The sequence below is a fragment of the Opisthorchis viverrini genome (genome assembly GCF_000715545.1).
Source record: "Opisthorchis viverrini unplaced genomic scaffold opera_v5_277, whole genome shotgun sequence".
Taxonomy (NCBI): Eukaryota; Metazoa; Platyhelminthes; class Trematoda; order Opisthorchiida; family Opisthorchiidae; genus Opisthorchis; species Opisthorchis viverrini.
This window is the reverse complement of record NW_008751928.1, coordinates 316,952-343,799: the sequence shown is the minus strand read 5'-3', so window position 1 is coordinate 343,799 and position 26,848 is coordinate 316,952. Positions and strand designations below refer to the sequence as shown.

The window sequence follows — 26,848 nt, the reverse complement described above, 5'->3', positions numbered from 1 at the left end:
GCGAAATGCACACGCCTCATTTGGTCATGATGATGCTAGTGGACCCAGAAGTCAAACGAAGCTATCAGAACCAGCTCCTCGAACGCCTACCGGACGCTACGACGTCGGATATAATCGGTCACTGGGAAAAGATATCCAAAGCGCTATTCAAAGCCAAAACGTCTGTTTAAGGTATAACCCAGCCAACCTCATCCAAACATTAGATCTCTGATAGGACCGTGTCTTTGTTGGAGACCCGGCGACAGATTCCAGCTGACCGCCACCACAACTCCACCCGGCGCTCCCTGATATGCAGCAGAGCAAAACGTTCGGACTACTGGGCACAGTACTCCGAAGAGCAATTCAACTGGCCACCTTCTACCTCTAATCCATAATTTCAGCCTTCAGCAGAAAGATGGACCGTGAATATGGACCCAACTTCAGTCTCAAAAGTGTCCGAATGTATTTCTCTACTCAAACGTCATCGTGCTGCTGATCCTGACCACCTTCCACCTACTCTGTTCGAGGATGGTGGTGGGCTCCTCAATCAGTGTCTGTCTAGTCTATTTGGGTCTATCTGGGAGAAAGAGACCGTCCCAGACAACTGGGACTCGCAGTGAATGGAGTAACCACAGAGGTGTCAGTTTGACGTCTGTTGTGACAAGGCTTCTGGAGTCACTGGTTCTTCCTCACCCTATGGTGGCATGCGAAATCTTGACTCATGAAAATTATGCGGGGTTTCGCCCAGACAGAGGCTGCGTTGACCACGTCTTCACAATCCTTCAGGTGTTAGGACAACACCATATGTACATGCGATCCACAATCTTGGTATTCCTTGGCTTCAAAGGTGCACTTGATTCTCTGAATCTGTTAGTGCAGTTAACTACAGTTACTCAACAGGGTATGCCCCAGAAGTTTGTAAACATGATCCGATCCCTATATTCACATACTTCTGGGCGGGTGAGAGCGTATGGTGAGCTATCCAAAAGCGTCCTTACGAAAAGTGGTGTCAGACAAGGATGTACGCTCTCTCCGTTTCTGCTCAACTTCATCATTGATGAAATAGTGAGGCGAACGCTTGAAGGTCCTAAAAACCCCGGTGTTCAAATTGTAGTTGGTGAGAGCCTTGTCGATTTGGAGTACGCAGATGACATCGCCCTCATCTGGAAAACCAAAGCGAAGCACAAGCCCTATGAATCGACTAATCACCACCATACCATCTTTTGGCATACGCCTTGCACCTTCAAAGTGCAAAGTCATGCTTCAGAACGTGCCGTCCGCGAACATATCCCTTAAAATTCAAGGAGAATCACTGGAGATCGTGGAAAACTCTACATACCTCGGTAGTCGTATTAACTCTGACAGAAAGGTGTCTGATGAAGTCAGTACAAGAATCTCAAAGGCTAAGCTGCGTCACTTGTGGCGTCTTAAGGGTCGCGTGTACCATGCTACAGTAAGGGCTGTGTTGCTGTATGGGTGCGAGACATGGCCTCTGAGGACAGATGATGTTAGGCGTCTTCAGGCTTTTGACCACCAACGCCTCAGAAGTGTGACTGGTTTTGGACGGCATCCGTGTGTTAGTAACGAGATGATTATAAAGCGGGTATTTGGTTGTGCGGCAGGTACTTCAATCGCGGGAAATACCCAGTATCACAGACTACGATAACTTGGTCATGTGCTACGCATGCCGAAACACCGTCTACCAAGACGAGTGTTGTTCTCCGTACCTCCTTCAGGAAGGCGCAAACCACGATGAGAACAACTTATGACTTAGCAGAGGGGTGCGAAAGAAATCACGAAGCGTTTGAGTGCTGTTGGTGTTGTACGCCTTCCAGGAAGGGGTCCCCCTGATTATGCCTGTGCTTGACTGGAGACATTGCAAGAAATGGTGGCTAATTGATGTCAGTGGCTTTCGTGCTGAGGGTTTCTTTCCTGACTGTCTGATTGAGTGTTTCAAGGTCTAGACAACTAAGAATTCTTGACATAGGCCATCACTAAGTCCCCTCGCTCACTCACTCTTTTTCTCTTCTTTTCACTGTAGGACTTTAAATATAATTAGACGAACCTTATGGTTGTACGGCAATGAGCCATCAGTACCAACACTGATGTTGCTGCTGGCGATGATGATGATGATGATGATGATGATGATGATATTTAATAGTATGTGGGGAAAGAACTGACCGACAGAACCAAGAGTTAACACTCGATGTTCGATAACTAAGGGTTCAAAAAACAGATATCGATCGATATCTCACTTTTTTGTAGACACAAAAATAATTGCTTGGGATTTGTCATCATTTCGTATACAAATAAATCGTGTAGACAAAATTTACTTCCTGACTTTTGTTCAGCAACGATAAGTCAGTCGTCCTGGAAAGTATGAAGGATTTGGGGTCATAGACTCAAAAGGACCGCAGTTGGAGCCGAAGCTCCACCAAATCCGTACGACTAACAGTTCATTTAGCTTCTGTTCATGCCACAAACGTAGTCGAAAACGCAGTCTCCAGATCTTCTGCGAGCCTTACTTCTGTATTGTTATTACGCCTTTCTTCCCATTGATAGAATCAGCCAGCACTGGAAATCACCAGTAACATCTTCTCTATCACTGAAATCCTGACTTAGGCCAAACCTCTTGGTCCACTTGAACACTAATCAGCTCAATGGGGTCAAGTTTCTCCCACTTGACCGTAGCACGTTTTGTTTAGGCCGAACGCGATAATACATCATGCCGATATCGCGCTGTGGTGTAACTGAACAGAAAGTAGAAGCTGGCTGTCTAAACCTAAAGTTCGTAGAAAACAGCGACCAGCACAACCCAGTTTTAAGTGAGATGATGCCGACAAAATTCAATTTCCTGGCTGAACCATTAGTCGGGGGGTCGCAGTTTCACAACTCCCTGGAGTCCGTGGGATCGTAGTGATTTGTTATTACGCCTTTCTTCCCATTGATAGAATCAGCCAGCACTGGAAATCACCAGTAACATCTTCTCTATCACTGAAATCCTGACTTAGGCCAAACCTCTTGGTCCACTTGAACACTAATCAGCTCAATGGGGTCAAGTTTCTCCCACTTGACCGTAGCACGTTTTGTTTAGGCCGAACGCGATAATACATCATGCCGATATCGCGCTGTGGTGTAACTGAACAGAAAGTAGAAGCTGGCTGTCTAGACCTAAAGTTCGTAGAAAACAGCGACCAGCACAACCCAGTTTTAAGTGAGATGATGCCGACAAAATTCAATTTCCTGGCTGAACCATTAGTCGGGGGGTCGCAGTTTCACAACTCCCTGGAGTCCGTGGGATTCGTAATGATAATGATTCTCAGTAGGGGTGAAACAGCTGCACACTGGCTCTAAACATTTCACCATCGATTGTCTCAGAAGTTTAGGGAATAAACTTATTAAATTCGGTCATGATAAAAGATGACACCAGGCCTTTCGTAACGCTCTGTAGATTAGTAATGAAAAAAGATTGATGGTAACAAAAGTAGGAGCTGGGATTGGTCGGTTTGTTAGCTTACCATTGCTCCAGCAATACCATCTCGACCAGGAGCACCAGGACTCCCAACTTCACCTATTTCGCCCGCTGCTCCAGGAAGTCCAGGATCACCAGACTCCCCGTCTTTGCCTGGGACACCGGGTGGTCCAACCGGTCCAATGTTTCCGGGTTTACCTTGAATACCGGGTTCTCCTTGCGCTCCAGGAAGACCTGATTTACCCAAGACACCTTGCGATCCTTGCCGTCCAGGCAATCCTTGGGGTCCTACTAGACCAGTCTCTCCTGGTGCGCCCACGGGACCAGGAATTCCAGGAGGTCCTTGAATGCCGACTGGACCTGTGCTGCCAGGAGACCCAGGAGAACCAGGTGCTCCACTTTTTCCAGGAATTCCAGGTGCTCCAGGAGGACCTGCTGGTCCGCGTTTGCCTGAAATTCCGACAGCTCCTGGTGGACCTGACGGACCTTCTTGTCCATCTAAACCGGGTATTCCAGGTTCTCCAGTCACTCCTACTTCACCCATATCACCGGGAGAACCAATCATAAGTGCTTGACTGGTAGCCAGAATTTGAATAATGCCGGGCGCTCCCCGGGGTCCACGCAGTCCCTGAGGTCCCGGTTGTCCATCCTGACCTGGTAGTCCATTGATCCCGGAAATGCCTCGGTCACCTCTGGGGCCGGGTGCTCCATCTGGACCAGGTTGTCCTGGTGCACCAGGTATTCCCTAAAAAAAATGATCGATTCAATCGGGATAATCACAATCAAGTACAAAAATTCAGTTCCAGCAAGTTGCAAAATCTAAAAACGAGTTTGAATAGATTGTTACTCTGAGTCAACTCGGAACATGGGGCAGTCCGTTTCTTGTCTGCCTTGATGTGATTTACTACCGTAAAGATCAGACTGTGTGGAACAAAGTATTGAGAAGTCGGAAATGTACTTGTATCTCGGGGCAGATTGTGAGACCGTTCCCTTCCTATTTGGTCACAGCTACCCTCCAAATAAGGGAAACTGGACATACAGTTTTATAAAATGAAAGGCAAAAACTCACTTGTGGTGTTTAGGTAAGCCGAAATAATGTGGATAATCGCGAGTGTATTTGAATATTCATTCAGGATATGAACCAGTAGTTAGTCTTTAAGAAGACGGGAAAGGTTGTTGTTTCCTGGCATTCTAACTTATCGTTCTGGCCAACGTTTGGCTATTATTTCACCGATCAACTGTGACTGTTTTACAACCATGTGACAGGAAACTCTCAAAATAGTCGAAGGTCAGGTGGTCCTAAAGTGTGATACTACTCTCCTGAGAGGCACCAGAGACCATTTCATGAAGCTGCGCTTCCAAGATCCGCTTTCTCAAAAACTAAAGTCGTTGCCATAAAAATGTCTATCACAAGCAGCCAAAAGTGACAAAAAACGGAAATTACTCTTGCAGGACGTATTCAAATAAAACTCGCGTACATTTTACGTGGACTTCAAAGTGGAATGAGGCGATGGTAAGGAAATCAGTTTGAATCAGAACCGAAGCAGTTATTTGGAGAATGCAATAGTACTTTGTAATATCGATTACTAGCTTTGCGAAAAAATCAAGATTCACTATGCAAATTGAAGGCTGAAATTAGGGGCACACTCACAGCTGCAAGGGAGGTTTTTAGGGAGTAAGCTACTCTTCCACATGATGAACATAGACGAAGGGATTGAAGAACTATTCTACCGTAGAAACATAATTAATGAAAAGACGTAGGGGACCGGTAGAAAGTGGATTTATGAGATGTGATCTCTTCTGAGTAGGACAATTGTACAGACAGCCGCGTGCTTTTTCCTACAGCCGAACGATCTTCTCAATAAGGTCGTATATAAAATATTTATTTATGTCTCAGATCTCCACTCCTGCCGCTACCACATTCTGAAACATGAAAGCCAAGCTTATTCCAAATTTTTTCATCATACTGGGTCGTCAGATGGCCCAAACATTTGTTATACCGAAATTTTGATGCACTGTCGTGAAAGATCTGTTCGGATGACATCCTCATTGCTGCTGTATAGGTAATGAAGACCAACAGACATCAGGTCAGGAAGTCCTGATGAACAAAAATTCTAGCTCGAGCGCTGAGTGATTGGGAAAGTTTTGAAAGCTTCAAACGTCTCTTTGTAGTCCCATATTTCCGTCATGTTATGTCGAAGCATTCATGTAATATGTATGGGAAGCTTGTAAAACAGATTGATGTAAACAGAACGCGTGAAACGATCAGGCTTTTGAACTCGTCTCTTCTGGGAAGGAGTTTACCATGAGAAGACGCGTCATTTGGTCAGCCTTGATTTGGTTCTTTCACTTTGGGACAACTCTATGGGTAATGTGTAGCACAGCGGCCAAATAAAGCGATATCCGGCAACCACATACTGCTATCTTGTTTTATGTTCCATTTAAATATGGAAGCGATTGTGCCTCTATACACAGGTCTTTGAACGTTTTGACTTTCCCTGAACAACCAAATTATTATATTCGTAATGAACTACTGATACGGTTGATGAAAATCCGTCGACAGCCCACGACCGGCTTCGCACTTCTTGGGGCTCACCAGGTAGGCGCAGTCCCCGAGTTTCCGTCAACCTTATGTTCTAACTAAAACCAAATCGCACGAAGTTGGCGAAATACACTTATTTGCAAACAAGTTCAGTTTCGCGAGAGACTCACCAGAAACCCAGCTGAATCTCTTGTTTGTGATGTTTCCAGGTATTACGAATATATATATATATATCGCGACATCTCAAATATAGTAGCAACTGAAACATGAGGAGACCTGGTGCGGCACATTCAGTTGCCTGGAAACATCACAAACGGAAGATTTAGCTGGATTCCAGGTGAGTCTCTCGCGAAACCAAATTTGTTTGCAATTGAGTGTATTTCGCTAACCAACTAATCACCAACTAATCTTGCCGCGTTATACTAGCGAGCATCCACCCAACCGGTCTCAATTTGTTCAGGCAGCACAGAAACCTGCATTCAGTCCGCATTACATGTCAGCTTTGGTGACCTATTGTCAGAGATACTTTTGATTGATAGTTGTTGTGTATCCACGATTCTGCTCTGACTGCTGTCCAGCTAGTTTCTACCGAGCCTAAACGGGTTGCTTTGCCCCAACCTAACTCATTTAACAGATATTCCATGAGAGCATGGAATTCATCTATTTCCTGTCTACATAATGAAAAAACAGTGATAATCGTTTACACGTAACATCCTTTCGGTGCATAACTGCCATGTCAGCCGAAGGAAGCACGAGTGCTGAGGTACTGCCACGTCGTCCAAGACTAGTTAGGAGAATTCGAGGTGTAGAGATTGTGCTCGAACAATGAACCTATATTGAGTTTGTTACTTAACTACTGAGGCAGTTCAATCTTAGCTGTGTACAATTTTTTCACTGCCCTACATGTCTGTACGACATGAATTCCTGCCATTTATTCTGGATACATGCAAACAGCTGATGAGATACACGAAATAGTTGAACCGAATCTACCCTGTTAGAGCGCTTCCAAGTGTCCTCCCTTGAAATTCGCAAACGGGACAGGATGTACAAAGTATATACATCTGCATTTATGACAATCGAGGTTTTTTGATTTTTCAATGGGAAGACAGTCACCGTATGCTTGGGCACATTAGAATAAACGGATTTGTGCAGAACCTTAATACGTAGCACGTGAGATAAAATATTCGATGTAGAAACCGTATGTTTAGATTGACGGCCAGGGTGTATTTGTTTATTGTCAAACGGAAGCGTTTTCTTTCTAGTTTATGCAGTTTTCCCTGAGCACTGTTCTGTTAGGCACTTTTTCACAGTATTAGCCTATTTTTTTCCGCTCGGTTCGGTAGCATATTTTTAAGTGACTTATCACATAATAGCGGTTGTATTGTATTGTTATTCGTTGACCGTCTTATACAGGTGTTTCTGGTTGCATTGTTAATAGTAAGTGTACACCTGAGACTAAAGACCAAAGGTCAGCTTCTGTTGTGATGTGCATCGAATCCCTGTGTGTACAGCGGTGGATTACTTTTCAAATTCAAAGTTGGATGATAACTTGCCCAGGACATCGACTAGGTCAGCTGCATGTTGATTGTAGTGTTTAGTTGCCCTGGGGTTTCGGGTTTCTTTCCAGATAATCCTAACAAATGTATTGAGAAGCTGTCATGTATAAGGCAATAGACAGGGCTATATATTTTGTTCCGTTTGACACTAATCATAACGTCGATGATAACTCTGAATAGCCCATTACCAGTTTCAAATTTCTTGGGGTCCATCAGATAGACCCAAGCTGCAGCAACCTTATTTCCTTCTTGAACATCCAAATTGTACGCGTGTTGCTTTGAACAGTCAGTGGCATATTAAGCTGGTGTTTATGGGAGACAACAGTGAATATCACTCAAATGTTTTGCTAAAATGACGCCTTATTCGTAATCAAGATACCGGAGTATTCCTCCTCATATGCACATAAGCTGGATTAAATTTCTGTTTGCTCGTACAATCAACTGCCCAACTTAATCTGTGCATATAACGCTGAATGTAGCATTATTTGTTTGGAACCAGCTTCACCGCATAAGGAAATAACAGAGGTGAGTTCAGTTAAAATAGAAATGTGAAAAATTACCATGACACCCATTCTTCCGGGAATCCCTATGGGACCCATATTGCCTTTCTCGCCCGGTTCACCAGGGCCTCCACGTGGGCCGGGAGGGCCAGCTTGTCCCATTGGACCTTGAGGTCCAGGTTGACCGGGTACTCCAGCTTCACCATCAGAACCGTTAGTGCCTGGTTGACCATCTTTTCCAGGATCTCCAGGGGCCCCGACGGCTCCACGGATGCCAATTTGTCCAGGGGCGCCAACGTTCCCAACAGGTCCAACTCCTCCTCTTTCGCCCATTGGACCTGGTTTACCTTGTGGTCCGGTAGCTCCAGCATCTCCAGCCGCACCAGCGTCTCCAGGATAACCCCTCATTCCCTTTTCACCTTTGACGCCAGCGGGACCAGCAGGCCCCGGAAGACCACGCTCTCCTTGGGGACCCTTTACATTTTAAAGGTATTCGGAGAACACATCCAATAAGCAACTTACACTCCAAAAGCAACGTGCAGAAAGCGAGTTCTTTCGGCTTACCTTTTTCCCTACCAAGGCAAGATGTTTCGGATTACGTATACACATATATAGTACAACTCTAGGATTTTGGGCCCGCGAATAATGGACAATTAGATACAGATACTTAACCAATCCGGACAAAGAGCATCAACGAAACACACTATTGTCATTGCTGCGCTGGTTTCTATTTGGAATAAACACTCACATTACAAAAAAAAATCGATATCGTGCGAAACAGTCCCGTTTAATGGATCATGGATTTGTGGCTTGACGCACTCATCAGTACCTCTTGGTCGTTTTTTTTTCGATATCCGGCCAGTTCCTAATCGTATCAGTGTTCTTTGAACCGATTCACACAAACTCAACTCTCATGCGCCAATAGTGAATGAGATCGTTTGCTACTTTTGATCTGTTTGCACATAAGTGTCTTCTGGAGCCAGAACGGTTTCATTCATGTGAACGTACGATACTAAGAGAGTCTCGTACTGCTGACATCGGTACATTTCTAACCGATTGGATCGCATTATTCGATATTCTACCTTAGATGTTTGCTGATTAGTACTCAGTATGTGTTGCTGAGCAAAGGTAGTGTGACTGGATGAATGCGGTCTTTTTCGGAAAGAATGAAGCAAGGTTGAAACTGAAAGTGTCGGCAATAGTTGCTGACATACAAATGAGTTCAAACTGGCGTTTACTGCCTTTGCTTCAAAGTCCACTCAGAGGCGTTCGGGTTTTGCACCTTTGCTGCTACAGAGCCATCTTCGCTTTCGTTGAGAGGAGAGACAAATGGGTAAAAGTCGGAAAACAGGAAAATATGGCATGTTGTTGAAGGCCACTATAAGTGTAGGGCAGACAAAAATGTGGTCAACGAAGCAAATGAAATGAATACGGTTGGTAATAGTCAAACAGGCAAGACGCTACACTATTTGAACATGGCTGTACGAAGAAAGATGTCACAGGATACACCCATGTTGTTCAATCTACTTCATCACAATACGCGTTGAAAGGGGTAAAACGAAACAAAATCCAGGGCTAGTTCCATAGGAAAACAGAATGTAAGACGACCAGTCAGTAAAACCACGGTAGTCTCAGACTAGCCCGCAAGTTTCTGAATGCACGGTACATGGCTGGATCGACTAGTAAACAGTGCTTCACGGAAGTCGTGCTATCCACTAAGTGCGCTTATCGACACGCGTGTAACCTAAACACGTCACAGAGAAAGTCATTGGGTGTTTCAGTAAGTCGTGTGTGTTAGTCCTCTTTTTCGGACACACAGCTAGGCATCCAGACTTGTTGGTATCGTGAAGAGATTTGACAATTTTAACGAATATTTCTTCCCGCCAGTGGAGCCAAGCTATGTTGTTGAAAAGCCCAGGAGCACTATACAACTGTTTCATCCTTATTGGGAACCATCGTGATGAGTGCACATCTCACAAAACTCCAGCCAGTCTTGAACCCTCAACCTCGCGGGATAAAAGTAGCTGAATGGTCAAGCTTTCAAACTACTTCAATACTCTACACAATAGACGGAATCACTGAAAGACTTGGGGTCTCACTTTGACTTGTCAGTTTACCTTACGTGGTAAATCACTGTACTACTCAATGGCTTGAATGAGCGCAAGCTGGAATACCGAACCAAAGAGGCTAATTCAGCAAATCTTTAATGATAAGGGGCCTTAGGTACGGAGCTTATGAAACGGAAAGTCCGCATTTTACGGACATCTTCCACAAATGTCTTTGTATATATTTTGAAATAAAAACGTCTTCATCTGTAATATTACCGACAGTGTGGACAAAATTTTTCTGCTCAGACCAATAGGATTCGACAAAACTTACATTGTCCATGGCCCTAGAATCCAAAATCTCAATCAGATTGGACCTCATCTCATTTCACTTGATCTATATACTTTCATGGGAAATTTGCGCAAAACGATGGTGCACTTTCTGTCATGAGGAAGTTGGTTTTGCATTCTCAACCTGTATTCCTTCAGTAACTTTTCGGTCTGCATTGAGTTGGGGCCGTATTGATCACTCATCATACAAGGCCCACTTCCGAGCGAGCGATAATCAATTCCCAGGAATCTAAATAGATCATCTATGATTGCTTCTCATGATGAGAATATGAGCGCATCTCCCTAGCTTAGGCCGTTTCGGCGTTCAGTTTTCCAAGCAAAAAATCACCGTTATCGACGTGTCAAAAAGGTCAAGCAACAAAACTCGGATGTGCAGTTAACCAAGGAAGTCATGTTCAAGATAACTCTGAGGAGCGGCACAGAACGGGTTTGAACATCGAAAAATCACCAAAAATCTTACAAGAAAAACTGGACGAAACATGCACTGACTCGAAAGATTCCTCTATGATGTTACACTCCTGGTTTATTTTATTACCATCAGGTATTCCCTTTGGATGCTGTACATGCCATGCATTACTTGTTCTCCCTTATATATTGTTTGAAAAATTCGCCAAACGTGGAATTCAGAAAAAACTAATAAGTACCTATTGTCGTGAGCTCTGCAAAACAGTGTATACGTTGAACTCACCTGATGCCCGATGTTACCCTGAGGCCCTGGTGGACCAGCCGCTCCTGCCACTCCTGGATGACCGCTTTGGCCAGGTTTGCCTGGTGGGCCGCGAGGTCCTGGTTGGCCCACGGTGCCAGGTGTTCCATCCCGTCCATTCTCACCAGGGGAACCAACAGGACCGGTCCGTCCTGGTTTTCCAACCACGCCACTCTGACCTGGCTCTCCACGTGGACCGGCCCTTCCAAGTGAACCAGTCTTGCCTGGCGGACCTGGGAGACCAGGTCGTCCATCAACTCCTGGTCTTCCCGGAGAACCTGAAGCACCCATAGCACCTGTGGAACCTTTGGGACCAGGCATACCACGGGCCCCCATGATTCCCTCTTTTCCTGGTGCCCCAGGTGGACCTTCAAGGGTAAGGACAAGTAGCTTTTTTAGTTTAACAATTTCGTTTCATTCCAAACAGGACATTGGTGTGTGAAAATTGGCATTATTTCTAATAATGAAAAATTTCGACATCATCATTATTCTCGTTCCCCTCTTCTACACATCGTTAGGAGTGTCATTAGCTATGAAGTGTAATGGCCCACCGATTATCTGTTACAGAGGTATATTCCGGTGGTCACCATTCTTTCAATCTGGCTCTAAAACAAAGCATATTTTATGGAGACTCCGATGAATTGTGTTAAATTGCAATAATGGGTAAATAAACTCACCCTGAGGCCCTTGCAATCCAATACCTCCCGGTTGACCTGCATTGCCTGGTAGTCCACGGTTGCCTGGTGGACCGGTTTCACCAACAGCACCTTTTGCACCTTGTTCTCCTGGCATTCCTGGAGCACCGGTAGAACCTCGTGGTCCAGGCATTCCCTCAGGTCCTACCGGCCCTCGGAATCCTGTGTCTCCTTTGGGTCCTGGCCGGCCATCCTTTCCTTCGGGACCCTGTAAGACATGTAAACACTTAGGTTCAGAAAACGCCATGTTTTTGGTGTCCTTCGCAGCCACATAGAGGTGCTTTGCAAAACCTACTTCGAAATCAGCGGACAAAAGTCCCCCGTTAAAAACTCGTAAGTGAGCTAAGGTGTACAAAATACACCGCAGAAGCAAACAGGCATACAGGTACACAACACTGACCTGCGGTCCTTGTTCGCCATCAACACCAGGTGGTCCATCCAATCCGGGCCGACCCGGATCGCCCGAGGGCCCCGGTAAACCAGTTTCGCCGGTAGACCCACGACCTCCAACTGGTCCAGGTTCACCTGGCTGACCGGGCAAACCTTGCGGTCCCATTAGTCCTTGAGGACCCGGTGGGCCATCAGCACCAGAAGGACCGATTTGACCAGGAGTTCCAGGTGGACCCATGGGTCCTGGGTCCCCACGCGGTCCTGGACGTCCCATTGGACCTGGCGCGCCAGGATCACCACGGGCACCCTAGAAAACAGTATACGACAACAATCGTTGGGCATATAATACAGTATACCTCTACCAGAGCACCTGCTTTCTTCTATATAGACTACTCACTTATTACGGATGACTTTAATAAAACTTTGCAAATTCAAGAGGAATTTTGTGATGATGGATGGTCACTTTCTTGCTCTTACAGCTGCTAATTTTTGCCATGACATAATAGAACACGACATACACGAAGAGTGGACCTTCCATCTAAGAAATTGTTAGTCTAGGAGCCAGTCAACACGTGACCACGTGACAGAAATTCCTTGATTAATGAATGAATGGTGCTGTGTTCTGTCTATGTGCCAGCCAATCACAACTTATCAGCTGTGCATGGCCGAATGTCGTGGCTTTGAATCGCTTTGATGATTCGTGAGATACGCACTGCTTATGATTTCCAACAAGGATCAAACACCTGTGCAGTGCTTCTCGGCCTAGACTGACTGCAGCGTGGACCGAATTCACTTACAATAAGAACTCTCTGTTGAGTTAATAAAGGAAACTGTTCACAATACTGCTCAAACCCCTTCTGTTTCATCCTTCTAGGGTCCCCGCGTTTCCGTCAATCTTGTACTATATCCCAACCGAGATTGCACAAAATTCGACAGATACATTAATTTGCAACTGTTGTTTATGGGGCGGCTTGGTGCAACAAATTTGCTTGAAGAACACCCTAAACGGGAGATTCAGATGAGTCTCAAGTGAAAACCACACTGATATGCAATTTATCGAACCTCTGTTACTATTTGTGATTGCATAGACGCTGCTATTCTGTCTGCAGACGATACCAAAAAGGAAATTAGAGATGTCGTCAACCAGTAGGAAGTCGCCATAGGAAGGCATCTCAGTAACAGGTAAACTTCAACTAGCTGAAACACTAAGAATAGTACACTGGAAAAAAGTTGTTTGGATGATGGTAACGATTGCGAAAACCCAACATATTATTCTGGCAGCTCTGCAAAAAAACTTGAAGAATGATGACTACCTAAATGAAAAGTAACAGGGGAACATGTAACTCAGAGGAAATTGCCTGACATTCCTAATGAAACCCTGGAACCCCCTCCCATCCACAAGTGGATTGTTAGTGAACATTGCACCCGGTTATAGCATTCACCTACATTGGACGAACATTTTTCGTCTTACTTACAGATGGTGTTGAATCTAACTTGACCTTATGATGATTCCTACCATTTATTTGCTTACTCCGCCTATGTACTTTTGATCTCCTGTTGCTTTGCTTGTCTGTACCCGTCACTCACCTTGCCGCAGGGGCCGCCCTGTCGACACCCGTGTATTGACATGTGTCTGTGTGTGAACCTGCGCAGCTGGTCTACCAACCAGCGCTCATGTCCCGTTTGCTGAGCTTGTCTTGACTGGTTTTCTCATGAGCTTCGCACGACCAATTAGAATCGCGAGACTGTCGTCGCAGGGGACGACGCAACCCATGCCAATGAGCCATTGTTTCGCTCGCCACTGTTTGGTGTGCGGCGCTGACACTGCCCCGTGCCGGTCAGTGACAGACCTGTGAACTTGTTGACGCTACGAACGTGAACAACTGTGGTTTGTTGTACACATTTACTTACCCTTGTGAAAATGGTACCGTAGAATTTCGAACCCAACTCTTCCTTTTGATATTCGGGATTGTCGAACCTACGAATCACTCGAAGTTCCATGTCGGAGTCTTCACCAGGTGGTCACTCATAAGTAGGATAGTTGTACAACAACTGGTACAAACTCGCACACTGTACATTCAAGCACTTGGCCCTTTACTAAAAAAATCAATCAAGAATCCATTCATATCTGGACTAGGTTTGTTGTTGCCCATTCTGGTGTCTATATTGATAAAGACCGATTCAACGGCCTCGATTCTCAAAATATACCAATTTTATTCACTACGTAAAGTACTCCATTCGGAGGCATTACACTCGGCAGTTTCAGTAAATTGTATCGGGTATTAGTCTTCCGAGGAACCAAGCTCGGTCCTCAGTAGGCGGCTGCAGTTTGACATCCGTCTCCCTCTTACTGCGCTGCAAGATTGACAACCTTGAATCCATTTGGAGCATGAATATTCTATCACCCATATGATTATTAACTGTTATTATTAGCTACAATTAAATACCATGTACCATCGTGACCAGTAAACGTTTTTCGTGCAGTTGTCGGTTCGTACGGACCACCGAACAATACCTTCGAAATCTATTAGTTTTTTCTGGAAAACCCGTCACATTGGAAATTAATCTATGGAAAACCCGTCACATTGGAAACTTAATCTATGTCCTTCATCTCAGCGGATTAGTAGCAGTGACAATACACGTTTTGCCTAAAAATTTTGATGCCGGTCCGCTATGGTCGTCTCAGTGAACGTCCAGGAGTTCAAGTGAAACCTGATAGCATACCCCTAATGGAAGAGCGCATTGCCGATAATTCGGAACGCATATATAAAATCGTATAACGTGGTTGACTTTCATGTATCCAGTTATCTGTGCCTACGCCTGGGGGATGAAACAGTACGTCCAGCTTCCATTCCCCCAACGTGATCCCGCCTGGTCTAAGAATCCAAGTCAACTCGAAATTTAAAAATGGTTTACCTACTTTAGCAATCCTAGTAATATATGTTATCAACGTTTTCAATCACCAGCTCGAAGTTATGGAAGACCGAATGAAGAATAACGACAGTGGAACGAATGTCAGTATGAAGCCTTATCTTACTACTGTCCACTTCAGTGCATGTTTCCAAAACCAGTCCGGCAATACTATAAGATCTCATGATTATGGGCCTTTGAAATTCCAAAATGTAATATAAACTAACTGCTTCGGCCAGTTCCGCCCCTAAGCTCAAAACCAGGCCCAGAATAAACATTCCTCACCATGGATTAGTACAAAGCTTATTGTGCGGATAGCCCATGTCTTACACAGAGTTAAAATTTCCTTGTGAGAAATAGTCCCAGAGAACGAGAAATGCAATTACTCTTTGGTTTTGAATGTGGAACACGAACCGTACTGTAATAGATGCAGCTTACTTCATCTCCGTCACGACCTGTGTCGCCCCGTTCACCTTTTGCACCTTTCAAACCAACAGGACCTTTTGGACCAGGAAGACCACCGGGACCTGGTGGACCTGGTGGCCCAACTTCTCCAGCAAGGTTGTTTCACCGAACGGTGCCGGCCCTTTAACCTTAAAAATGAAACGAACGAAAACAACAATTTTGGAAATTTATTCTGTAAAAATATCAAACGAATTTCAGTAGTGTTAAGTAAGCTATCGGGACAACGTTCCGGAAGGAGTCGAGACACTTAAGTTTCGGTTGGTTGTCATCTTTGACTTGCACAATAATAAGGCCGATTTTACCTTTCAGACTTCATATCTTATCAGGGTACCCATAAGACCGGAAAGGTGCAGTTGAATTGCTATCTGTCTGTCTGTTACTGCATCGGGAAATTGATCTAACGCTTCAAACAGTCCAGGGTGTATCGGCTTCGGCGTAGTATATTGCGCACAACAAACTGTCAACTGGCTAATCATACAAAGGAGAAACCACATAGTTAGATGGCAGAAGTGCTCTCTGGTAGACTGTGGGTCGCTTTGAACCAGTGCTTGATGGAGATCATTCCTCCCAGTTACCTCTTACCACAAAGTTGAAAAAACTTCGTTCAGGCATCATCATACAAGCCATCTTGTTTCACCTCTACCTGAATTTCACTGATGCTGCACCTGAACGGACACAGTAGAAGGCCAGTCAAAACCATAATTGCAAATCAGTCTTACAACTAAACAGAGATTTCACTCTGTTAGTGAAAGGACTGTACAGCTGTTTCATCCTTGTTGGGAATCATCAACAGCGTGAATCTCACGAAATTCCGAGAGTTTACACCCCGCGGCCTTCCAGCTGGTGATTCAACCATTAATCGTTTAGTCATCAGCGGTTGATCAGCACTGTGATTAGCTCTCATTTAGACAGGAAATGGTTATGTAGTTAATTTGCTCTAACTCTGAGGTTCCCTCGTTTTTGTTTTTGTAACAAGCCTATAGGGTTCATCACTTGTGGCCATCTGACTCCCCTAAACCGTAATGTCGGTGCCAAAAACATTGGGAATGAAAAGAACATTGGGTGAGTACCAAACAGACTGTGTACCCATCTAACATGTAGGATTTCTCGTTCTACATGCTTTCTGTTGCACTCAGAGAAAAAATGAAGTCTGAACAGTTTTATGTATATAAAATGAAGCGTCCTTATTTGACTAAATGGCGGTCTGGAACGCTCTTTATAACTGAAATACGCACTAAACTGGAATGGCGATTGATAGCAACATAACGCAGGATAAGTCAGAATTCATCGAGTAACGTAAATTGAGCCTTGTCTGAGGTGACAGGCTCGTGGAGCTTTTTTCGTTATAAATTGAAAGCTGTTGAGTATCCGGAACACACATCGTAGCTGAATTGAACATTCGCAGCACATACTAACATATCGATTGAATTTCCGTGCAGGCACATCGCAATTGACTTCTACTTGTTAACAATTCCCAAGAAAAAACAGGTTGGCCAAGGAGAAATCGATATCTCCCGAAGATGTTTGTTCTTGATGAAGGAAGCTGAAATTCCTTCAACCTTTCGCAGGTGTACCGAAAGTCTTTCAAAGATTCGAGTCCAAATACTTTCGTAGAGCAAGCTTACGAACATTCTGTAACCAGTCAGCAGCGTTTTTAAAGTGGAGGAAATCAGTCACTGTGTACATCAGTATTCGTAACCACTTACTATTCCGCATTGGTCCCACAAAAGTAACAAGTCATTTATGCATTTTGCAGCCTTGTTATCACCTCATTTGCCTGAGGGAACGCGAATCCTCTCACCGAATGTTACTCCAGGCAGCCGCAGTGTTACATTTCCGTTCAGATCAGTCCGTCTCGTGTCTGTGAGCATTCTGCAGATCTGTAACTCTTACTTGCAAGCTAAGTTGATGGATTTGTACTGAACCTCGGTCGCAAAGTTTACCCACATAAGTGTTGCGGCTCAGAGATGACGCCGATGCGGTTAACCTCACTGTATACACTCAATGCCAAAATGCCTATCCTCTTTAGGGAACAGAGCTAACTGGCATAAGCTGGTATGACCTGCTGAGAGTGATGCGCGGACCAAGATAGAAGAGAAATCCATCCAATTTCCATCCATCCAACTCATGGCCTATGAACACTAGCTTAGCGTGACCCAGTCACTGAATAGTCACTTGACCGATAATCGATTGACCCAGATCGTGCCCTGGATCAGTTTGGCAGCGGAAAGCTCACATTCGTATTAACGGATATTTCATCATCATCATTGTCAGCTGTAGTAACCGCGTACATGTCGTACAGTGGTTGTAGCTGCTGGTATAAAATGAAATCCATCAAAGTAAACCATTCTCTTGCGTTCAGACGTAACCTAGAGGAGTTGACCCTAAATGACTGTAATCATTCAAAGACTTATATTACTAATCCATAAAAGTCGCTTGAAGAAATAATATAGAGATTTTACTCGAAATTACTACGACAGACAAAGAACGATGTGAAAAATCTCCACTGAACGGGTAATCCCATACGAACCATACCAGCTGTTCTAATTCGATTTCAGGCACTGCAGTCCCACGAATGGCAAAAGAATTTGTCTAGCAAACGTTACTTTACTACATCAGGATTTCGAACCACCAGTTAAAGTTATCGTAAAAATAAACTGGATGCATAGAGACTTACTCTATTCGATGGCTCGACTTCATTCTGCCGTTTGACTCGTCTGATACGTTCAGCTAAAATAGGGGAAATTTTTCATCGTATGAATGCAGTTAAAAATCCCAATGTTCTATCCAATGAACGTGAAAAGGAAAGTGTGTTGAAGGTGGTCGTCCATGACACTGCGATATTTGCCTTGGGCTAAACTTCACCTGTGTTGTGCTGATCGCTGAAATTAGCCATCCAACGGATGGAAAACTTTAACACTTTCCTCACAATCCTCAGCCACGAAACCTAAGGATTTACAAAGAAGCTGAACTGGCAGACAGGTAACGGTAACATTGAGTGCCATACGATCGGTCTTGTCTACACTTTTCACAAATCACTTCTGAGGGGAATGAGTGTTAGCATCCCACGATGTGTGTCTTTTATTCGTCTTAATACTATGAGTAGGGGCAGTCAGCAGCAATCTTCATTGTACAGTTGGTGTGGTGAGTTAGTTTTTTTTTGTGATGCCTGACTAAAACTACAAATCGGTCTTTAAATTCAGGTGGTGGGATGGTAGGTAGTGCCTAAGCCTTCAAGCCAGCACACTGGAGCGCACGCAAGAGGATAGATTCTCGAGCAAGTTTACGAGAAGTTACTCCAAAACGTCGGTCAAAATCCAGATTTTATTCACCTTCGACCTCGAAACAGGTTTCAAAGGGTTTATAAGTCCCCATTTATCAATATTTGAGTGTGTGGTCCTCAGAAAAGTGTCCTGGAATTCAATTTATCTGGGTAGATAATCCACACTTACGACTTCAAGTAATTTTTTAAATGGGGCAGCGAACATAATTTCGGTTTACCGCCCGGACAGTGATTTAAAATCCCCAACATATCGACCCACTTACTTAAACAGAAGCTTTCCAAACCACCATGACCAGGACCAATCATTCAAATGACTCACCACCACAAGGATGATGTAATGGGACGAGAACGTAAACATTACCAAGAGTCCTCGAGAACCAGAGAACCTGTATTTCACCCACATCTCTCGTACGGACAGTTGATCAGTGGATATAAAATTTACTTTCAAGGTCCGCATCCGTGAAACTCCTACTCAAAGAAGTCACTCGCCGTAATCTGAATTAATCCGCTTGAAAGTAACATAATCAGTTAAGCAAACGGAACTGCTAGAACGTTGTGCAGTCAATGACGGTATGCCGACTATTGGCTTGCACACTCGACTGTTGGGAAAGTACACCAGGCGTATAACAGCACTAGCGGAAACGCTGACCTTGGAAACAATTAATAAATCAACGCATGATAGTTATAAATACACCTCATACAAAAAGCATACTCATCGAAAAGAACACGATGCTCTGCACTCTACGCAGATAAAGCTGTAACAGTCAATGCGAGCGTTTCTAAATTATGAATTTACCTCATCTTTTGCTTACCAGATTGGTTACAGTTAACGTATCCGTCGACGCAACTTCTTTATCTGTAACTGTGTGGACAACTGCTCAAACGGTATGTTTTACGCTATGGAGCCATGTCGATTGTGTAATCCAGACAGATAAGTATACTGTAGTGTTCTGAAGACGGTGGCGTCCACAGTGCATTACTACCACCGAGAGGATCAGTAAGTTGTCATGAAAGACGTCCCAGCAACGAAAGCCTGCCACGGTGATCAAAAGGCTCAATAGATCATTCGCAATAAGGTTTGGAAAGCGAATTTTCCACTCCTGTTCGGAGGTAGGTGGTAAACTGAAATCTATCAAGCCCAGGTAATGCAGCACCTATTCACACCAATAAAAGTCGCTTTCGTGCAATGCACGTTTGGTGGCTCACTTTTAGTGGATGACGAACATTCAGTAACTGAACACAATCCGAGATTTCGATCCATCGATCTGCGTCAATTGTGCCTCATTCCCAAATTAAGATTGTTCTCAAAGGGAAAACGTTAAGCAGCACTGTAAAAGTGTTTTACCCAGAACACAAAGAGAATGTTTTTTCTGTCCAGTAAATCTCACCTTCTAAAGGGAGTGATCCTTCGACAATGCCTAAAGAAACGTGGAGTTTATGGATGCGCACCATCAAATCATTGTAGCCTGAGACGCGCTACCGGTACCTAAAGACTTCCACGGTTAACGTCAAAAACAGTTTTTGATACAAACTAATCCAGAGGAGCAGCGTCGTTCATTAGGGCTAAGGTGCTTACCGGATGCGAATATGACTCCATGCGATATCTGGTCTAAGTAAAATATTTAAGGTTATGTAAACACTTAGTAACATGCCGTCTAGAACCTGTGCTGGGAGGGAAGGAGTAATGTGGAATTAAATTGGCCTGTGCCGATACATTTACCTACATGGATCCACATTTGATCCGTGTCCAACTGTGAAGTATTCCCGAGCCATAAGAATTCCAGATGAACTGTTATACCAAAGGCCTATATGAAATATGTGGGCTTGGTAACTTTCAGTAGACGAACCCCGCTTCGATAAGTGGATGGGCCCTTGTTAGAGTTCACGCTCGCTGAAAGAACAGATCTTTGAAATTCTATCATTTGTCGGCCTTTAACTGTCAACGTAACATCTCATTTCAGTTATCGGGCCAAGCGAGAATCCTGACTGTAACTATCAGTTGCCAAGTTTTTTTATCAACCTTTCGCTCATTTTTCCAGTCACAGTAATGCGATGTTGATCTAGCCATCCCCAAAGTACTCAGGCATGATTACTTACCTGGTTTACTCCGCCATGTAGGGTTCAGCTTTTTTACATTGCCCAAGTGTTTGTCAACCCCCATATGATCGTTAAGCCAATGTGTCAGCGAAAGGTTCATCATTAAGTACCGTCTAGTTTTCTGTGCATTCTGATAAATTCACAAAATTTCCACGGCATAGGTTAATTCACTTACAAATCGAATGCAGTCCAATGCTGAATGGGATAAACTTTACCGCACTGGATACGACAACTTCTAAGATACCCTGTCATGCGTAGGCATGAGATGAAACTACTTTCAAGAATATACTGCGGCGTTTGGAAATCAGACACCGTTAACCGCTTCCACATATGAATGTAAACAACATAACTAGGTCGCCTCAATGTTGTCGAAAAGAATACTGAAAAAGGTCTATCCGAAACTTACCATCAACTACAGTGGTGAGCAACACCAAGGCGATGCATAGTACCAAGATTCGCCGGCGACTGAACTTTCTCAGTATCATGCTCCTCACTGCATCCAGCCGGAACTGACGAAGGTTCAGTGGCACCAAACTGCAAACGATTAATACCAATCAATTTACCGTGTGTCTGCCCCCAATCAACCCGGTGTACGTTTGTCTATGCAGGGCATGGAAGCTAAATGCCCACGCAAGCGCACGCCGGAGATACCGACGCACTAATATCGGTGACCCGTGAGGATCAGGGTGAAGAGTGTGTTCACCAACCCCATGTTGCAGGGTACTGAACCCGGATTACGACACCCGGATTGTAGGACAGCCGGCAAACAGGGCCGTCTGGATGCGGTCTTGGGGTTGGGGCCTTACTCCTCTACACCACCCTCACTCTACCGGTTGCCGGTGTCCAAGATACGGATCAGTACGTCTGAACGGTGGGCAAATAACCCGGTTGTGGACGGGCCAATCAGCGTTAAATTTGAACCGACTTTTCCACACACAATCGATTGATGGCTACGAATGGCGCCATTGGCATGCAGTCGAATAATGCCACCTGTAACCAAATTTTTTTCCTAAAAAAGGACAATTCCGGGACGTAATAATAATTATTAAGTGACTTTGATGGTGCCATGCAAGAAAGCCCGTTTCCAGCCGTATTTCGAGGAGAGATCTCAGCTGTCTCAAGCAATACTGAAAAACCAGTTTCAAGATAAAGTAGTTTCTCAAACGGTCAGAATGACAGTATCTGTAGGAACTTAATAGATTTGTAGATATTGTGTTCACATTATTCTCTGGTCTCGGGCAAAGCGGGGGTTAGATTGACTGGTATCACTGTCGCTTGCATTGACGACTCACTTAAACTCATTTTGTGATGCATCCTTCCCTTCCTTTGACTTCAAGGCAGCATTTTGGACCAGTTCAACGGTGAACTGCATTAGAGAAGGCTCCGGAACTCTACGTACTTCGACAATAATCGGGAGTTTTATCCTCCGGGAAAGTAGCTACACAGACAAGAGTAGACTGCTGACTAGAGTTAGTTTTAGCTTGCGGTGAGTGATGAAATGTACACACTAATCCAACGTTCATGGAAGCCGCGACCATGAACAATGCTGCGTAACTTCTCGGTTCTTGCTCCGATCATATTGAACCCATCGTTACATTAAACCGTCGTCTTCATGTGAACAGCTGTCTCGGCTACTCATCCATTCTGTTCGTCGAACATGAATGATAAAGCCAACCTTCAAAGAAGAAAGAGATTTCCCGGTCAAGTAACCATAAACGGCTGCCACAGCTTCGTTAAAAGTAGTCATGAAATTTTTTAGGTCCAGCACATCAACTTAAGGAAGGTCAGGGAAGAAGACAAATTAATTCACTGCGGTTTGTTCGACAAGAAATGCGTTTTAAACGTGCCATGCCAATTTATCTCGCTCCATTGACAACGGAGTTGTAAATAAACTGGGTACTATTTTAAACCGTTTCGTCTTCTTGAAAGTTAACTGTACCGCTAACTCGATTTGAGTTGATTTCGAGTGGATGTTGGTGTGATCAGAATGAAGGTACGGGACTGAATAACGTGCTGTTGGGTTCAGCAAACGGTTGATGCAATAAAGAGGACACGAACGATTTTGTAGGTTGCAAATCAATCTTATTAACCGTTTGCATCATGCGTGTTAGACACGGAAGTTGTGATATTCACACAACCGCCGTCTTCTCCAGTTTTTAATGTACGACTCAGATTGTTTCAAACTATTTTGGACCTTGATCCAAACCTACTTCGCAGGCTTATCGGACCATTATCGCCTTGGCTCGTTATACCATACGTCGTTGTCGTCTCATTCAACGTGTATCATGTTTAGGGTGGAAGTCTTCAGCGGATACCTCTTTGGAGAGATCCCATCTTGTCGGTAGGCACACCATAGCATTGCTCACCAGGTGGTATTAAGTCTGCCATCTATTCGAGATACAACTACCCAACAGAGATCTGTTACATTCTGATAAGTGCACAGGTTCCTTGGAGTGAGTGTGAATTAGAAATAGAAATGGCCTTTGGCTGAAAGGAAAAAGCTTGCTACATAGTCGCAAATATCCAAACTAGTAAGCACACCTACACTGTCCCACCACTCTCTTTGCCCCATCGAGTCCTCACAGTCTGTCATCATCCACTCTGATTGTCTAAGTCTCATATCATGAGGATGCACAAAGTTATCAGTCCACGTTCACTTTTTTACGATCTGAGAACCCAAAAAACACTCCTCAGCTTCGACAACTACGCTAAGCTGCCTACAACTTTGGTTTTCACGGCAGACCTGCTTTCAGTAACCTCACGACTACTGCGTGGCATCTATACACAAAACAATCCGCAATTCTATATGGAGCTGTCCAAATTCGAGGATGAAAGTTCCCGTTTGTAGAGGTAACTAGATGGTCCAAGAAGGAATTACATCTGGAATGAACTTATCCAAGAGTTTTGGATTCGGTCCTACTGGGTTAATAATTTCGATGGCTGATTGACCAGCAAGATGGTAGTTTTCAATCAAGTGGAAAATGTTTGGAACCGATTGGTAGTCATCGTTTCAGAGAGGTTTCCTAAACTGTCGGTGGATTGACACAAAAGCTTCGTCAGGCCGAGTGAGTAAGTAAGTAGGTTGATTGAGCTTCAAGGCAGTCAGGGAACCAATCCGTGAGATTCCTTATGACTAGCAGACCTGATCAGTGCTGGGTGTTCAGTCTGATGTTCCTGTTGGTTGGTTAGTGGGGATGACCAACATTTACGATAGATTGGTTAGGGGGTTTTATCTCATGCTGAACCCGAATTTTTCGTCCTTGCTTTTTCAGTCTAGGACACCTTAATGGAAAATTCCTCCTGGGGTCGTTCACAGATTTCGTTCACCTGTGTTCGTCCAAGGGTGCTGGGACAATTAGTTTGGGGGATGGGGGTGGGGTGGTTAATTGGATCTAACTCTACTTGGATTTTGTACTTTTAGACTCAAACCATTGCGCTGGTAACTGCACACGGCCTCGTGTCATCTCTGCTGATCTAAGACCGCTTTCCACACGTTTGCAAGTTCTGCTCTCTCTATTTTATTCACGCTGGGATGCTTGGCGATTTCCACCGCCTCGGCCACCAGTCGCTGTGGTGTGAATCCTAAACCCTGTCTCAGGATGTCCAAAAATTTTAGATCTATCCTACGCCCAGTGTATAGAGCATGCCCTGCCATTGCCGAATCTTTGACTATCGCCTGGTATTCATCTACGTTTCTCGTTGGCCTGTCAATGGAACGCTTATTCTCACCGATTCTGGTGTGCGATTCCCTGGTTGTCTGACCTATATAAACCTTCGTACGGTCGTTACATTTTATTTTGTATACACAGTTCCTGGTCCTATCAACCGGAAGGCGATCCATCAAATACGCTAACACCGAGCGTGTGGCGAGCGGTCTTAGATCAGCAGAGATGACACGAGGCCGTGTGCAGTTACCAGCGCAATGGTTTGAGTCTAAAAGTACAAAATCCAAGTAGAGTTAGATCCAATTAACCACCCCACCCCCATCCCCCAAACTAATTGTCCCAGCACCCTTGGACGAACACAGGTGAACGAAATCTGTGAACGACCCCAGGAGGAATTTTCCATTAAGGTGTCCTAGACTGAAAAAGCAAGGACGAAAAATTCGGGTTCAGCATGAGATAAAACCCCCTAACCAATCTATCGTAAATGTTGGTCATCCCCACTAACCAACCAACAGGAACATCAGACTGAACACCCAGCACTGATCAGGTCTGCTAGTCATAAGGAATCTCACGGATTGGTTCCCTGACTGCCTTGAAGCTCAATCAACCTACTTACTTACTCACTCGGCCTGACGAAGCTTTTGTGTCAAAAGCGAAATGTTACCCAGCAATAAAGTCACGATTGTTTACCAAAACTCTCTGGGAAGATGGTAGAGGTTGTCAGAAGTGGTTTGTGCATCACGTTCAAACTCACCATCAATACATAAAAGTGCAACCAGAAAACTTTGACAATGTCACAGTCACAAAACCAGGAAGGGCAAATCTCAACACTGACAAATGTGTGAGCGTCCGCGACTGGTTGGGAGTGGGAATTAATTTGAACTATTCGGATGGTCCGCTTGGAGTTTGAATGAGTTACACTCACGACGGCGTTCAAACCCTTTTCAATGACGTTTTAATAGAGTTATTGACATTAGCGGACAGGAATGTCAAATGTTCATCGACTACAAGTGGAGATGTACTGATATGTGTACAAGATTTCGGAGTTCGAACATAATTTCTGTAAGCTTCACCTAACCTCAGACAACCTATCGATTCAGCTGAGGTTTCTCAGTGAATCAGCCAACGACTGGTTTTTCCAAAATTCTTATAAAATTTACAGTATATATTCACATGAAAATAGTGAATGCCTGAATGTCAAGGACCTTATGGGTCACCGCACCACTGGTATGCACATGAGATTGGATGGTACATTACCATACAAATTTGAATCGGTGTTGTAAGTTAATCAGCAAAGAAAACTGCTCCTAGGATTGCTTCAGCATATCCACTTGAAGTGTATCATAAACTATCCATTCAGCTAGGATTAAGGTGCGTCTGCCGTGGCCAAATATAGCATGAGTCTTTCAACAGCGGCAACAAAAATTATTAAAAAACCCTCCAAAGTGACGTTGACCACTGTGCACTGCTTCCGCCGTTCTCGGTTGTTCATTGCAAACAAGGTCCAGGTGGGTTCCATCAATTCAAGATATCCCAATTTAGGACGTTTCTTTCCCGAGCTTCATACGGAATTGGTGGTCCTGGTCCCCGAACACGGAAAGCTCAAATTCTTATTATCGTGCTCAACCAGCTTTGCGTCATCTGACTATGGGCGAGCCTTTGTCATTCGATTTTCTACTTACCAGTTTATGTGAGCACGATTTGTTGGGGAAATGTTTTGATCGGGTGTTACAAAAGACCTCCGTTTACCACCGCATACAATGGAGATTTCCGTGCTAAGATTCAAACGACACGAACTAATTTTTGTTTTGCTCGTGACTGAATCAAAACTTAATGGTAATTGAGTTCACTACAATTATTACGTTATTCTGTGTGTATCATTCATATCCGATGCAGGTCAGGATCAGTAAAAGATGGGATCAACCTCATCAACTTAATGGCGTTTCATTCGTTCTCAGTAAGCAATACAGTGTTTTAGGAGTCTCGTGTGCATCGAACGGAAGTATACGAACGTTTTCGGGTTAAATGTGCCTGAACCAATGAAAGCATAGGAAAGCACAAACAACCCGTTGCTCTTATGCAGTTTCGCAAACCGAGATTTCATATTTTGGTTCTTAAACAGATGGAATTCACCATATCAAGAATGGAGTGAAACTTTAAGGGTTTGGGGGAGATTGGATAGTTTGGGTTTT

General features: G+C 44.3%; 1 protein-coding gene across 1 annotated transcript in view; it reads right to left on the bottom strand.

Annotated features, from left to right (window-relative positions):
- T265_09355 (hypothetical protein) overlaps positions 1 to 21,525 on the bottom strand; it is a gene marked incomplete at both ends in the record, with an annotated part of 31,742 nt that extends 10,217 nt beyond the window's left edge. Inside the window, 7 exons of the mRNA XM_009175396.1 lie at positions 3,498 to 4,196; positions 8,110 to 8,523; positions 11,134 to 11,519; positions 11,829 to 12,054; positions 12,247 to 12,543; positions 15,585 to 15,682; positions 21,398 to 21,525. Coding sequence (XP_009173660.1) covers positions 3,498 to 4,196; positions 8,110 to 8,523; positions 11,134 to 11,519; positions 11,829 to 12,054; positions 12,247 to 12,543; positions 15,585 to 15,682; positions 21,398 to 21,476 — 2,199 coding nt within the window. The remainder of the gene's footprint in view (positions 1 to 3,497; positions 4,197 to 8,109; positions 8,524 to 11,133; positions 11,520 to 11,828; positions 12,055 to 12,246; positions 12,544 to 15,584; positions 15,683 to 21,397) is intronic.
- Between the last annotated feature and the right edge of the window lie 5,323 nt (positions 21,526 to 26,848).